The sequence below is a fragment of the Cucurbita moschata genome, unplaced genomic scaffold (genome assembly GCF_002738365.1).
Source record: "Cucurbita moschata cultivar Rifu unplaced genomic scaffold, Cmos_1.0 Cmo_Scf00015, whole genome shotgun sequence".
NCBI classification, from domain to species: Eukaryota; Viridiplantae; Streptophyta; class Magnoliopsida; order Cucurbitales; family Cucurbitaceae; genus Cucurbita; species Cucurbita moschata.
This window is the reverse complement of record NW_019268531.1, coordinates 1,898,369-1,911,017: the sequence shown is the minus strand read 5'-3', so window position 1 is coordinate 1,911,017 and position 12,649 is coordinate 1,898,369. Positions and strand designations below refer to the sequence as shown.

The following is a 12,649-nucleotide window of genomic DNA, read 5'->3' as shown; positions in this document are numbered from 1 at the left end:
CAATGTGGGACTTTCATCATCCAACCGTACTTGTGAAGAATGCTAAGAGCGTAAGTGGATGGTGAAAGGGGAGGGGAGAATAATGTTGAGATATGATTCAAAGTATTCAAAATGAAGATATGATTTGAAGTAGTTGAGATATGATTCAAATATTCAAACTACCAAGATTTTAGGAGATTTTTAGGAGATTGTTAGTAGATTTAAATTTATCTAGATTTGCATGATTTACTATTTCTGGTCCAGTGTATTAGGTATAAATACTGAATTGTGTAACCATCTAGGGATCAAGTCAGTAGACATTAATAAAGCACTGCAGCTTCTATCTATTCTCATCTATTCCTATCTCTTTCACTATCCCTCTTTCCAACAAATAAGCCAAAAGGGAAGGAGAGAGGACCATTGAGCCCACTGAAAAGACTGTAAAAAGACAACGTAAGTCATGCGTTTTTGTCCATTCAGGAACCGCCCTCCGACACAAACTGCACACCTCAAACTTCAAACTTGTCTTGCTTTCTTTTTCAGACACACAAAACCATGCACTCACCCACCAACTACCTCTCCCTCTCTCTCATATAATGTAAGTTCATGTAAACAAGTAATAAACGCTAGACATTAGGCGGTGGACCAAGGAAGACGCTGAGCATCGAAGGGAGGTGGACACTGAGTGGTGTGTCAGTGAAAACGCTAGGCTCTGAAGGAGGTGCACATCGAGCATTGTGCCAGAAAGAACCCTAGATCCTAAAATTGGTGGATTATGAAATCCCAAACGAAAGATTTTTCTACACGGGCATAGAAATCTCTCCATAGTAGACACATTTATTGAGGGGAAGTTCGAAAAGAAAAGTCTAAAGAAGACAATATCTGCTAACGTGGTTCACTCATTCATATCATACAAAAATAGATTATAGAGATATGATCCCAAGATCCATAATAACCCTCATCTAATAATACATATTTGACTCCAAGTTTGAACTTAAGAACCCTTTATACAAGTTCTCTTCATCATCTACTCTATTTTGCATCAATAATATGGCCATGTCTACTGAATTATGATTGTGACTATTATTTTGTGCTTCAAACCTTGAATCTCTTTCTCCTTCAAATGCCTCATCTTGGCTCAATTGGGAAGCCACAAACTTGTCCAGTGCCCTCCAATCCGTCACCTTTGACATGGTGTTGTTGTTGTTGTTCCTTCTTTTGGTTGGTTGATGTTCTTCTTCATAACAATCTGACAGCAAAGAAATGGAGCTTGATCTCTTCACCAATGGAAGAGATGGGCTCTCAAGCTGTGGAAGCTGTACAAATGGATCATTATATTGTAGGAGCTTCACATTCTCAGCTTCCATCTCCTGCTTACACATGATATTATTATGCTCTAACAATCCCTGTGGCAGTGGCTGCCTTGAGATGAACTCAAGCGGATCGATTGCCGAGTTGACTCTGATTGGTTCATCGTAGAAATAGCTCGAATCCCATTGCTCGACTGCCGTCTTTGATTGTCCCGTTGTTCGCTTCTTGAATGCCCTACATACCACCCACCCTTCTTCCTGAACAAACTCAACGAAATAAGAAACATTGTTTATAAATGTGTAGAAACCTCTCCCTAGCAGATACATTTTAAAACTTTGAAAGAAAGTCCAGAAGAAAAAGCTCAAAAAGGACAATATGTGGTGCTACAGTGAACTTGGGCGGGGACGGCTCTTTATGGGTGTTTGGTAAAGTTGTGAAATTACAAAAAAGTCAGAAGATGAATGATAAAACAAGGAAAAGTGATTGGAAGAAAGTGTCTTTTATTGACAAACAGGATGGATTAAAAGGGCATTGAAGAAATTATATGTATTTGTAAGTATTAGTCTTTGACCTCAAGTTCTTCATTTGACATATTGATCATATTGTCTGTATAAAGTCAAAATGATGTTCAAAAAGACTAAACTTTCTTTTTGTTTTTACATTTTACACTTATATGAACATCATGATTGTAATTGTATGCATCAAAAATTATTAATCTTATTACTCAAAGTGAAGATCTTGCCTGGGGAGGGCTATTCTCGTCCGATTCTAATCTGTACTCGTGCATGATCCAATCAGTCTTTTGGCCGTTCGGGGCTCGCCCACGATAGAAGACGAGGGTTTTTCTCATACCCATGAGTTTATTCTTATCATAAACAGCCTTGTCTCTTCCAGTGGCCTTCCAGAACCCGGCCAACGTAGCCCTATTCGTCCTCGTCCCGGTCGGATATTTCTTGTCCTTATGACTAAAGAAGTACCATTCATTTTGCTCTTCATACCCAATCCAACATTTCTCTGCCCATCACAAACACAATTCTCATCAGCCCATTACAAACAAAGAGATCTAGGGTTTGTTTAAAAACCCTAAAAATAAATGTTACCTTGAAGATCCCATGGCTCGATCCGATAAAGATCGATATCTTTAATGACATCAAGATCAATCTTCTGTGAAGCTACCTTCTTCCTTAGATAATAACCGACGAGCTCTTCGTCGGTCGGATGAAACCGAAACCCCGGTGGAACACACGATGACTCCATAGACTCCATCATGACCACTAATGTTTCTCTCTATATGTGAATTACTACATCAAATTCATCCCCACAAAAAGAAGAAAAAAAAACATTAATCCTCTCATAATGGAAATTGAATGTATAGATATATAAGTGTTTATATATATGTAGGGGTTGATGGAAATTGGCGAATGAAATGGTGGCACGTGGAATGATAGATAATGATGAGTTGATCTGTGAGGGGAGAATGAACCGCGTGTGTAATAAACAAAAGGCATTAAATGAGAGATAATGATTATTTGTGGTGAAAAAAGTGGATGAAGAAATGATGAGGGAAAGGGAATGTTTTTTTTGGGAGGAAAAAATGGAGGTGGTTGAAGGAATTCGGACAACTATGGGGGTGTTGGTTTGGGGTTAATCATGCTGTCCTGCCTTGCTAAATGCTTGGAATCATAACTAAGGATGACGTGATTAGTTATCACAGATTAGCACGCGCTTCTCCCAACTGGGTTTTTGAGTCTGATTCAGAGGGGTTTTTGTCTGGTTGTCGAGGATTTTGAAGCCACGTCCTCCCATCACCACCCCTCCAAAATGCCAACCTTAACTTTCCCATAATTTCAACTACAAAATGCTCTCCGAAGGCTAAATGTTAAAAATTTATACACGGATGGGGTTGGTATGTACCTGGGAGGAAACTAGTACAGCCAGCGGCGGCGGAGGTGGCGGCGGAGGGAGGAGGAGGAGGAGGAGGAGGAATTGTAATTGAAGGTAGTGTGTAGGGGGGAAATGGGGAATGAAAGGGATATAAAAGAAGGGTTTTGGGTACTGTGTAGGGTCAGTGTCTTGCGCATGGGTTCATGCCTGTCCCTACTTCCATGACGTCTTTCATTCTCTCTCTTTCCATTTTTTACAGTTTTACTCCACTTTTCTTTCTGCTGGTAAAATGTGAATGGAAGGCCAACCCTTAAGTAACTTTTTATTATTACTATTGCCTTTTAAGATATAGGGCGTCTTTTCGTGACATACGGATAAATAAGAGATATTTGAATAATATCACATCCATAATTAAGTCGATTATAAAGATATAATGATTAAGAAATACTTAAAAAAAATTTAAAGTCACTACATATACATCACTTAACTCTCTCTCTCTCAGGGTTTTCATTAGATAATTCTGTCAATTGTCTAAAATGCTCTTGACTTTACTTTTAAAACGAACTTTTTCAAATGGTTAAAAGTCTACTATTGGGCTATGATATGCGATCATAACATGTAACATCCTACGTCGATTGGAGAGGAAAACGAAACATTTTTTTTTATAAAGGTGTAGAAATCTCTCTTTAGTAGATGTGCTTTAAAACTGTAAGGCCGATGGTTATATGTAATGGGATAGAGTGGACAATATCTACCAGCGATGGGTTTGAGTTGTAATATATGGTATTAAAGTCAGACACCGAGCAACGTGTCAGAAAGGACACACGGTCACAAGGGGGTGGATTGAAGAGGTAAACGAAACATTTTTTTATAAGAATGTGGAAATCTTTCCATAGTAAACGTGTTTTAAAATTGTGAAGCAAGCAACCGACCTAAAACAATATCTTGGGGTTAAGGTGGGTTTAAGTTGGGGTTATGGTGGGTTTAAGTTGTTATGCATCATAATTAGAGTGGAACATAAAGCTGAGCATTTTAGTTCGTGCTTGATTCTTGTTATTAAGTGAAAATTTGTTTTTGAATTTTATTTTATATTAGAAAAACATAAAAATAAAATATTTTTCCAAACAACCTTTAAAAATAAGAAAAAAGAAGCCTTTTTTCAGGAAAAAAAGCTCAGATAAATTTCAGAAACACGTGAACTAAACCAATAACTCTATATATAAATATCCTGTGATGATTAGAGTTAAAGAAGTACACATCATATTTTTTAAAATATATTTTTTATTTTTCCAGAATTTAGATAAAAATACCATTTTGTACGGGTCAATCAATTTAAATATACACAAAAAAGAATTAATAATATTCATCCACGAAAATGAGAGAAAATAAGTTTAAGCACACACATCAACCATGCTGGCAGAATAAATGCGATGCCACGTAATGCCGCCAAAAGCCGACCTCCCACGCTGGACACTGACTCGTGGCGTCTCTAACTGACATGGCCTTTATGGACTCGAACGGTTAAGGAGGTAGGGTATAAAGCAGTGGTGACTGGGATGCCGTTGGGGGCATTTTCGTAAATTAGGTGGAGAGGTTGAATTCCGGTCAGCAAATGATTTCTCGACAACTACTTTGGAGAAGAAAGAAACTGTTGTCCAGAAAGGAAAGAGAAAAGTACAAAAAACATGGCCACGTGTCATTCAGTGGTTGGTGGTATTTCTTTTCCTTTACGTAGCACATAAACAAAGGAAACGAAAAAGAATTTTGAAAATATATATCGAGTAAATTAGGGAGTGGTTTTATTTTAGGGCCAATTTAATTAAATTTATAGTATGTATTTTTAAGAAAGAGATTTAATTATAAAGTATAATTAATTGAAAACATTATTATATGGATTGGAAAAATAATAGAATTAATTTGAATAAGGGAAGAATAGGGTTGAATTAAGGGCAGTGGTCCTTTGCGTGGGTTGAAGAAAGAAGGGCAGTGGGGAATCTCCGACATGTCGTTTCATGATCTGATTATAGATAATGATAAGGTATCAACGTCATTAGCTATGAAGACAAGGATTTTATCAAGTGTCGGCTATGGGCATGCTGGTCGGAGCACTAAAACGATTAATGTTTGGTTCACTCGGCCGCCGCCTTTAAGAAAGTGACCTGAATTAGTCGAAACGCCGCCCACCTCAGCCGTGAGGGAGTGGTGCATCCGGTGTTATAGATTGCGTTTGCCCACGCAGGACGGTGGTGGTCGTGGTCGGCTGCGGATCCAATCATGCGGCGGACCGCATCATTAACCCGCCCCCCACCTAAATGGGTTCCCACCAAAAATTCCATTTTTCTCCGAAATTCTTGTCAATGAACAAAAAGATAGAATAAATAATAGTCTCGTGTCGGATCAATAATTTTTAAGTTAGGAATATATCTCCATTGATACGCGAGAAAAAAATAAAAAATAAAGCCATGAAAAGTTATACGTGGATAATATCATATCATTCTCTCATTTGATTCTTGTGGGAGTGATGATTAATCAAAATGGTTTAAACATGTTGGCAAACATACGTTAAACATTAATAATGCAATTTGGAATATTTTTGGGTCTTATTCATTTACCTCAGAAAGTATAATTTGTTAGATTAATTGGATTTAATCATAGCTACATAGGCATAATCAAGATTATTAGATGTAGTCTTTTAATAATGTGATGTAGACCAACTAACCAAATTCTAACCCCACCAGTCAATTCTCAAAAAAAAGAATACATTTGCTAAACAGTCCTTGTATAAATGGTTAATTACAGAATAATACACATTCAATTTTAACTGGGCTTATCTTTATGGTCACGGTGGGCTTTAGTAGTATGAGTAGCCCATTTGGATAGGCACGAGCGAAGCCCATTATAAATGAGCTGAGGCCCAAACAAGATTGGTCGAGCCCACATGTTGCCGGCTTAGTATGAATGGGCGCGTAGTACACTGAACACCTAGTCAGAAAAAGGGTCTGTGATCAAAGATTTAGGGAATCTCTTGGTGGGACCTTAGTATTCTTATTTTACTAATTTTAAAATAAGTTAATATATAAATGGATTTGCTTTTTTTTTTTTGCCTGTCTAGTAAACTATATTATTTTACAACAAGTCTATGCACAAGATAAGCTTAATTCAATTGAAAAATACTTCGGTATTTAATTATATGTGTTGATACACGGATCTAACGTAAATGGATTCACACCGACTAAGAAAATAGAGTCATTGGGAAGAGAAAGGTGTTTGTATGAATCCACTTTCTCGACTTACAAAAGTCTTATATTGGATTAAACGTCGAGACAGTAAAAAAAAACGTGTTTGGCATACACAAAGTAGGATTTATAGATGTTCAGCAAGAATTGGCGTATTGTAAGCATCTCAATTTTCTAGTGTATCTAAGGTTTTTAGGGGCACACATTAGGTTGAAACAAGATTAGGGTCGGTTTGATATGACCTTATTAGGTTATCTTAGGTTAGTTAGACTAATTTAATTGAGTTCTAAGCTGCACTGTACCAATTGAGCGCAATTTGTCAAACTTTAATTACTATTTCAAAGATTGATAATTCAATCTGCCACCTTTTGCATGTATTAAACTAATAAAAAAAATGAAATACCAAGAACTCGAATAAGAATGATGTGATTGGTTATGCCTCCTACCATGTCTACTCAACATGGAGTCTCACTCATGCTAACCCTCAACATAGACCATCTCTTATGCAAACGTAAAACACTACATAACTACTATAAAACATCGGTCTTGATCTTCAATTCCACTCATTAAGAACTTCAAATGACTTCGACTTGATATTCACAGTATTAAATCATCATTAGTTCAAATGTGACTTCACCCACTATATGATGGTATATTTAATATTTACCTTAGATCGAATTTTAGTATTAGAACAAGAAAATAACTATTCTTAGAAGGGAAAAACACAATAGAGAATAACAGCTGAATCGAATGACATTTGAATTATTTTCATTGGACGACCAACAAGGACTAACAACAAAATTATTGTACTTTCGACAGGTTTTGTATTTTAATATAAAATAAAAAAAAAACAACGGTATTATTTAGAAACAAATTTTATGGAAAACTTAAAGTCACAAATAAATGGCATATTTAAACCAGGAACACTCAACGGTCACTGCTTCCAGCTTGGACTCATACGCCCAAAACATTTAAAAAAAATACAAAACCAAATTCCAACATGATGCGTTTTATACTGATGTTTTTAACTTATTGGGCAGAAAAATTATTGAAGCAATTAAAAAAAAAACCGAAAAGGGTATGAATGAGCAATTAAATATAGGGTCAGAACGAGTAAGAGTACCCACCCACGAGGCCACGATGTTTTACTGAAAACTGTAGATTAGATTCAGACAGGCTGTACCCAAAAAGAAAGCTACTCAAAAGGGCTAAAAAGATTACAATTTTGAAAAGAGCCGAAAGGATACCAATTGGATAGCGAGAAAAGTGGATGCGTTGAATTGGGTGGTCTGCGAGGTGCATTAAAAATCAAACCTTTGGGGGTTGCTGCCGTCGTGATTTGCCACCTTCATCGCCTTCAAACTCACACACTACTACAGATCAGAAACCAATACATTAACGGCTACATGGACGCCTCTGGGAACCACGTGACCAAACACAGACACAGAACCAAACCCGGACCTGCTTTGCTTTTGTCGTGTTTTTGAGTAAAAAGGACACTTTTAGTCCCCCAACACACAAAAAAAAACTAAAGACATCGGCCTTCGTCCCTAACCGTTGACAGTTTGTTTTTGGTTTAAGATAGTTCTCCACAGGCTATCGGCTATCCACTTTTCTCCGTAAGAACACAATGATGAAAGCCCCAAAAAAGAACGGATAAAATGACATTTTAACAGCAAGGGGGAGAATTAAAAAAGAGAAATTACATTCAAATCAGTTGCGGTTAAAAATTTCCTAAGTGATGATGAATGGGTTGATTTGGTTTATGGGTTCGGCGGCGAGAGTTGGGAGGTGGGATCGGCGGAGGACGGGATATCGGGTCCGACTCGACAACCTTCGAGCATGAAAACGATATCCGACATGGTTGGCCGATCACGGGGATCGGGTGCAGTGCAAAGCAATCCAACTTTTACACCTAGTAAGAACTCCTCCCATTCTGATGACTCCGGATCCAGCTCAAGCAATCCTGGTTCTAAAAGCTCAGTAATTTGGCCTCTCTGCAATTGCTTTTTTACCCACTTCACAATGTCTTCATCTTCTGTGAACATCACTGGTTTCTTCCCTGTTAAAATCTCGAGTAACACAATGCCAAAGCTGTAGACATCAGATTCCTTGGTGGCCTCCCCTGTCAACACTGCCTCCGGGGCAATGTAGCCCAATGTGCCTACTAAGGTAGATGTGGATGCTTCGGTAGAGGCCGTGAGAGTTAATCGATCGAGCCCGAAATCGGACAAATGAGCTTCGAAATCGGCGTCGAATAGAACACTTTGTGGTTTAACATCTCCATGGATAATGGATGATGAATGGAGAAAGGCTAAGCCACGGGCGATTCCAAGAGCAATGAGATGCCGCATTGGCCAATTCAGAACATGACCATCTTGGTGAGATGCTTCCTGAAGGAGAGTGGCAAGGTTTCCATTAGGCATGTAGTCATATACTAACAGCCGCATATCAGGTGGGCCAGCATAGTAGCCACGAAGAACAGTGAGATTGCGGTGCCTAACTTTTCCCAATGATTCAGCTTCTTTTCTGAACATGTTTTCGTCCAATGATCCATTTGAGAGGCGGCGGATTGAGAGCACCATGCCATCATTGTAGCAAGCCTTGAAAACCAACCCATAACGGGTTCTGCTTAGAACATTTTCTTCATCGAATTGCCTTGTTGCTTCGATTGTTTCCGCCAAGGTAATCTTGTTGTTGAACATTACAAGCTTTGGCCCTCCATTTTCTGAGCTTCCACGCCCACCACTTGCCGCAGAGCTAACCCTTGCTGGGCTTGTTTTCTTCTCTCCAGACGCCTTCTCTTTGAGCCTCTTCCGCCATCTCAACAAGCTGAAAATGTAAAAGCAGCAACACAAAGTCAAGAGGCAAGCTCCACTGGCGGCCACTGCAATGAAGAGTATCAATCTCTTCATTCTATCCTTTTTCTCTGTATCCTTACAATTCCGAGCCAATGGTTTCCCACATAAATCAGAATTGTTAGCAAACACAGATGAACTGTTGAATCTAGAGCCTAAAGAGGGTGGAATTTCGCCTTCTAGACCATTACTCGATACGTTTAAGCTTGCCAATCCGGTAATGGAGCTAAGATTAGCAGGGATTACACCACTTAAATTGTTGGATGAGAGGTCGAGCGAGGTTAAGTTCGAGAGCTTCGACAACGACTCCGGTATGCTACCCGAAAGATGATTCGAGTTCAGATGGAGAGATTCTAAAGACGAGCAACTTGAGATCGCCACTGGGATTTCACCCATCAATTTATTCCTGCCCAAGTCCAGCTCTAACAGATGAGATAAACGAGACAGATCGGCCGGAATATGGCCTGAAAGAGCATTTGAATGGACCTCCAAAATTTGTAGATCAGAGCAGTTACCCAGCTCGGAAGGGATCGAGCCGGAAATGTGATTGTCTGATAATGACAGAGAAACAAGTGATCGAAGAAACCCATAATTTGAAGGGATTTGACCGGAAAATCTGTTTGAGCTTAGATTCAAGTAGCGCAAACCCATTAAGCTACTGAATCCTTCAGGAACATTACCAGATAGCTTGTTTTCTTGTAATGCAATGACCTGTAAATTAGGCAAACCAGATAGCTCAAATGGCAACTCCCCGGAAATATTCTGTTTGCTCAAGTCCAGAGTGGTTAATTTGAAGAGATTGCCAAGACTGGACGGAAGCATCCCGGAAAGACTGTTGGCACTGAGATTCAAAATCTCAAGACGACTGAGATTCCCAACGCCGGTTGGAACCTCACCGGAAAACTCGTTCCCACCGAGTTCCATTGCTGTTAAATTCCCAAGCCCCATTAGCTCCAGCGGAATGGTTCCGTTCAAGCCGTTGTCCTCTAAATTCAAGATTTCAAGCGCCAAGAGATTTCCCAAACTGGCCGGAACAGTGCCGGAAAAACGATTTCCTCCGAGAGACAACTGTTTCAAATCTCTCACATAGCCCAAAAACGGCGGAATCTCTCCGGTTAAGCGATTCCTTTCAAAATCAATGACAGAAATCGAGGCGAAGTTCTTGATTTCAGACGGAATGGCGCCGTGAAACGAGTTATTCGCTAATCTGAGCTCTTGCAGTCCCGAAAGATTCCCAATCCCAGGCGGAATCTGGCCGGAGAAGTGATTGACGGAAAAATCCAAGAGTGTCAGAGTGGAAACGCCCGTTAACCACGAAGGGAACTCTCCCCTTATCTGATTGTGTTGGATATCGAGGACCTGTAGAGCACTAAAACACGTTGCTGTCTGAGATTTGACAATGTCCGTGAACCCATTAAATCCAAGTTGAACGATCCGAAGCGACGGCGGATGCGTCGAGACATTGCAAAACATGGAGTAAGGAACTGAGCCAGAGAGACTATTATGCGAGAGTGAAATAACTTGAAGATTCGGAAGAGCTCCAATGGCGGCGGGGATTACGCCTTGGAGTGCATTCCCTTCAACGCTCAAATGAACGAGCGAAAAACAATTCGCAAGAGCCGAAGGCAACGTCCCTTCTAAAACATTGTGGTCGAGCCAGAGATGTTTAAGCTCTTGAAGCTCACCAAAGCTCGCCGGAATCTCCCCGCCGAACATGTTGAAAGAGAGATTAACGACTTGAAGCTGCGTCATGTTCATAATGCTCCTTGGAATCTGACCGGAAAATGCGTTCGACGAAAGATCGAGATACCTAAGGCTACTCGGAAGGTCGCCGGGGATGACACCGGAGAGGTGATTCTCCGCCACGTTGAGAATACGGAGATTACTCATATTCCCAAACTCCGCCGGAATGCCACCGGAAAAGGAATTGTACTGCAAGAAAACGGAACGCAGAAACAGACATTTGGACAAAGAAGACGGAATCGTACCATTGAAGAAATTGGAACGGATACTCAGCTTCCGCAACATGGGCAAGTTGGGCAACTGATCGGTCAATCGACCAGAGAGTTGAAGACGAGGCAAACGGAGTTCAGTGACTCGATTGTTGGTACAAACAATACCCCGCCAGTCACAGGGCGCCAATGGGGTGGAAGAATCCCAAGCAGTCAATGCACCAAGAGGGTCATGTAAATTAAGTTTAAAGGACATCAATGCCTGAATCTCCGGCAAACTTCGGGGGCTAGTGTCGGCAGAGGAGGAAAAAAGACCACCGCAGAGGAGCAGCAGCGCCAAGAATAACAGAGGAAGCTCCATGGCTAAGAAGAAAAACTGAAACCCACCAAGCCTAACACAAGGAATGAAGAACCATGACTAAAAAAATCATAGCGAATGAAAGAGAGAGACGTTGAAGGGACCCAGAGAAGGAACAGTGACACACAAAAAAGGAACAGGGAGATTCAGCGAAGAGACGCAGAGGCAGAGGAGGCAGAGGAAGCAGAGGAGGCAGAGGAGGCAGCAGAGGGTGTTGGCTTGATGAAAATGGGAGAGGAAGAAGGGGAAAAGGGGGAATATTGATGGAGATGGAGATGGAGATGGGCTGGGCCTCACGTTTTAGTCTCTTCTCATGTGATCCTGCGTTTTCTCCCATCATTATTACGCCCTCTCTTTTATTTTCCCTCCCTCTTATCAATTATTTTCTTTCATATTTATTATAACAATAATAATAAAACTTATCATACCCTAAGTTTATATATATTAAAGTGTTACTAAAAATTAGAAAAATTAATACTATCAATATTTATTTTAGATATGCTCAACTTCACTGCAAGTAGATATTGTTTGTTTCTGTTTATATCGTCGTTAGCCTCGCGATTTATAAATATGACAGGGAGAGGTTTCCACACTCTCGTAGGAAGTACCTTTTTTCAAGTGACGTAAATTATGAGATTTCACATCGTTTTGAGAGATAAACGAAACATTATTTATAAGAGTGTGGAAACTTCTTTCTAACAAAAGCGTTTTAAAAAAGTGAGACTAAAGGCAAACAAGATACATAAAATTAATTAGGAAGCCCGACAAGTATACATCGTAATAAATTATTTATTGGACAATCTTTTTGCATTAAAAATAGAAAAGGATAATGATGTTGATGAGTGAGTGAATGAATGAATCATTTGGTTGTATGGACATTTTCGCCCTAATATTATATTATAAGATGTATGCCTTTAATTTTATTATTCCATATTTTTTTGGTTGATATAAAAAGGCTAAAAATGTAATCTCACTATCAATAACAACAATATTCATTTCCAGACGGATAATAACTAAAAAAAAAAAAAAAAAAAAAAAAAAAAAAAAAAAAAAAAAAAAAAAAAAAAAAAA

The 12,649-nt window shown here is 39.4% G+C and overlaps 2 protein-coding genes across 3 annotated transcripts; both read right to left on the bottom strand.

The window, feature by feature from the left end:
* Positions 1-860: 860 nt before the first annotated feature.
* On the bottom strand, positions 861-3,275 carry LOC111453573 (NAC domain-containing protein 37-like). Of its 2 annotated transcripts, none has more exons than XM_023094710.1 (4): positions 3,205-3,275; positions 2,391-2,591; positions 2,033-2,304; positions 861-1,547 (listed from the first exon to the last, which is right to left on the bottom strand). In XM_023094710.1, the coding sequence occupies exons 2-4, from the start codon at positions 2,557-2,559 to the stop codon at positions 942-944; spliced, it is 1,047 nt and encodes a 348-aa protein (XP_022950478.1). In that variant the 5' UTR covers positions 2,560-2,591; positions 3,205-3,275; the 3' UTR covers positions 861-941. The 2 variants fall into 2 exon arrangements, with proteins under 2 accessions (XP_022950478.1, XP_022950479.1); XM_023094711.1 differs by having other exon boundaries at positions 2,391-2,577; positions 3,205-3,255.
* Positions 3,276-8,059: 4,784 nt separating this feature from the next.
* Positions 8,060-11,891, bottom strand: LOC111453152 (probable LRR receptor-like serine/threonine-protein kinase At4g36180). The gene has a single exon (XM_023094124.1). It carries the CDS (start codon positions 11,579-11,581, stop codon positions 8,174-8,176), a length of 3,408 nt encoding a protein of 1,135 aa, XP_022949892.1. The 5' UTR covers positions 11,582-11,891; the 3' UTR covers positions 8,060-8,173.
* Positions 11,892-12,649: the final 758 nt, after the last annotated feature.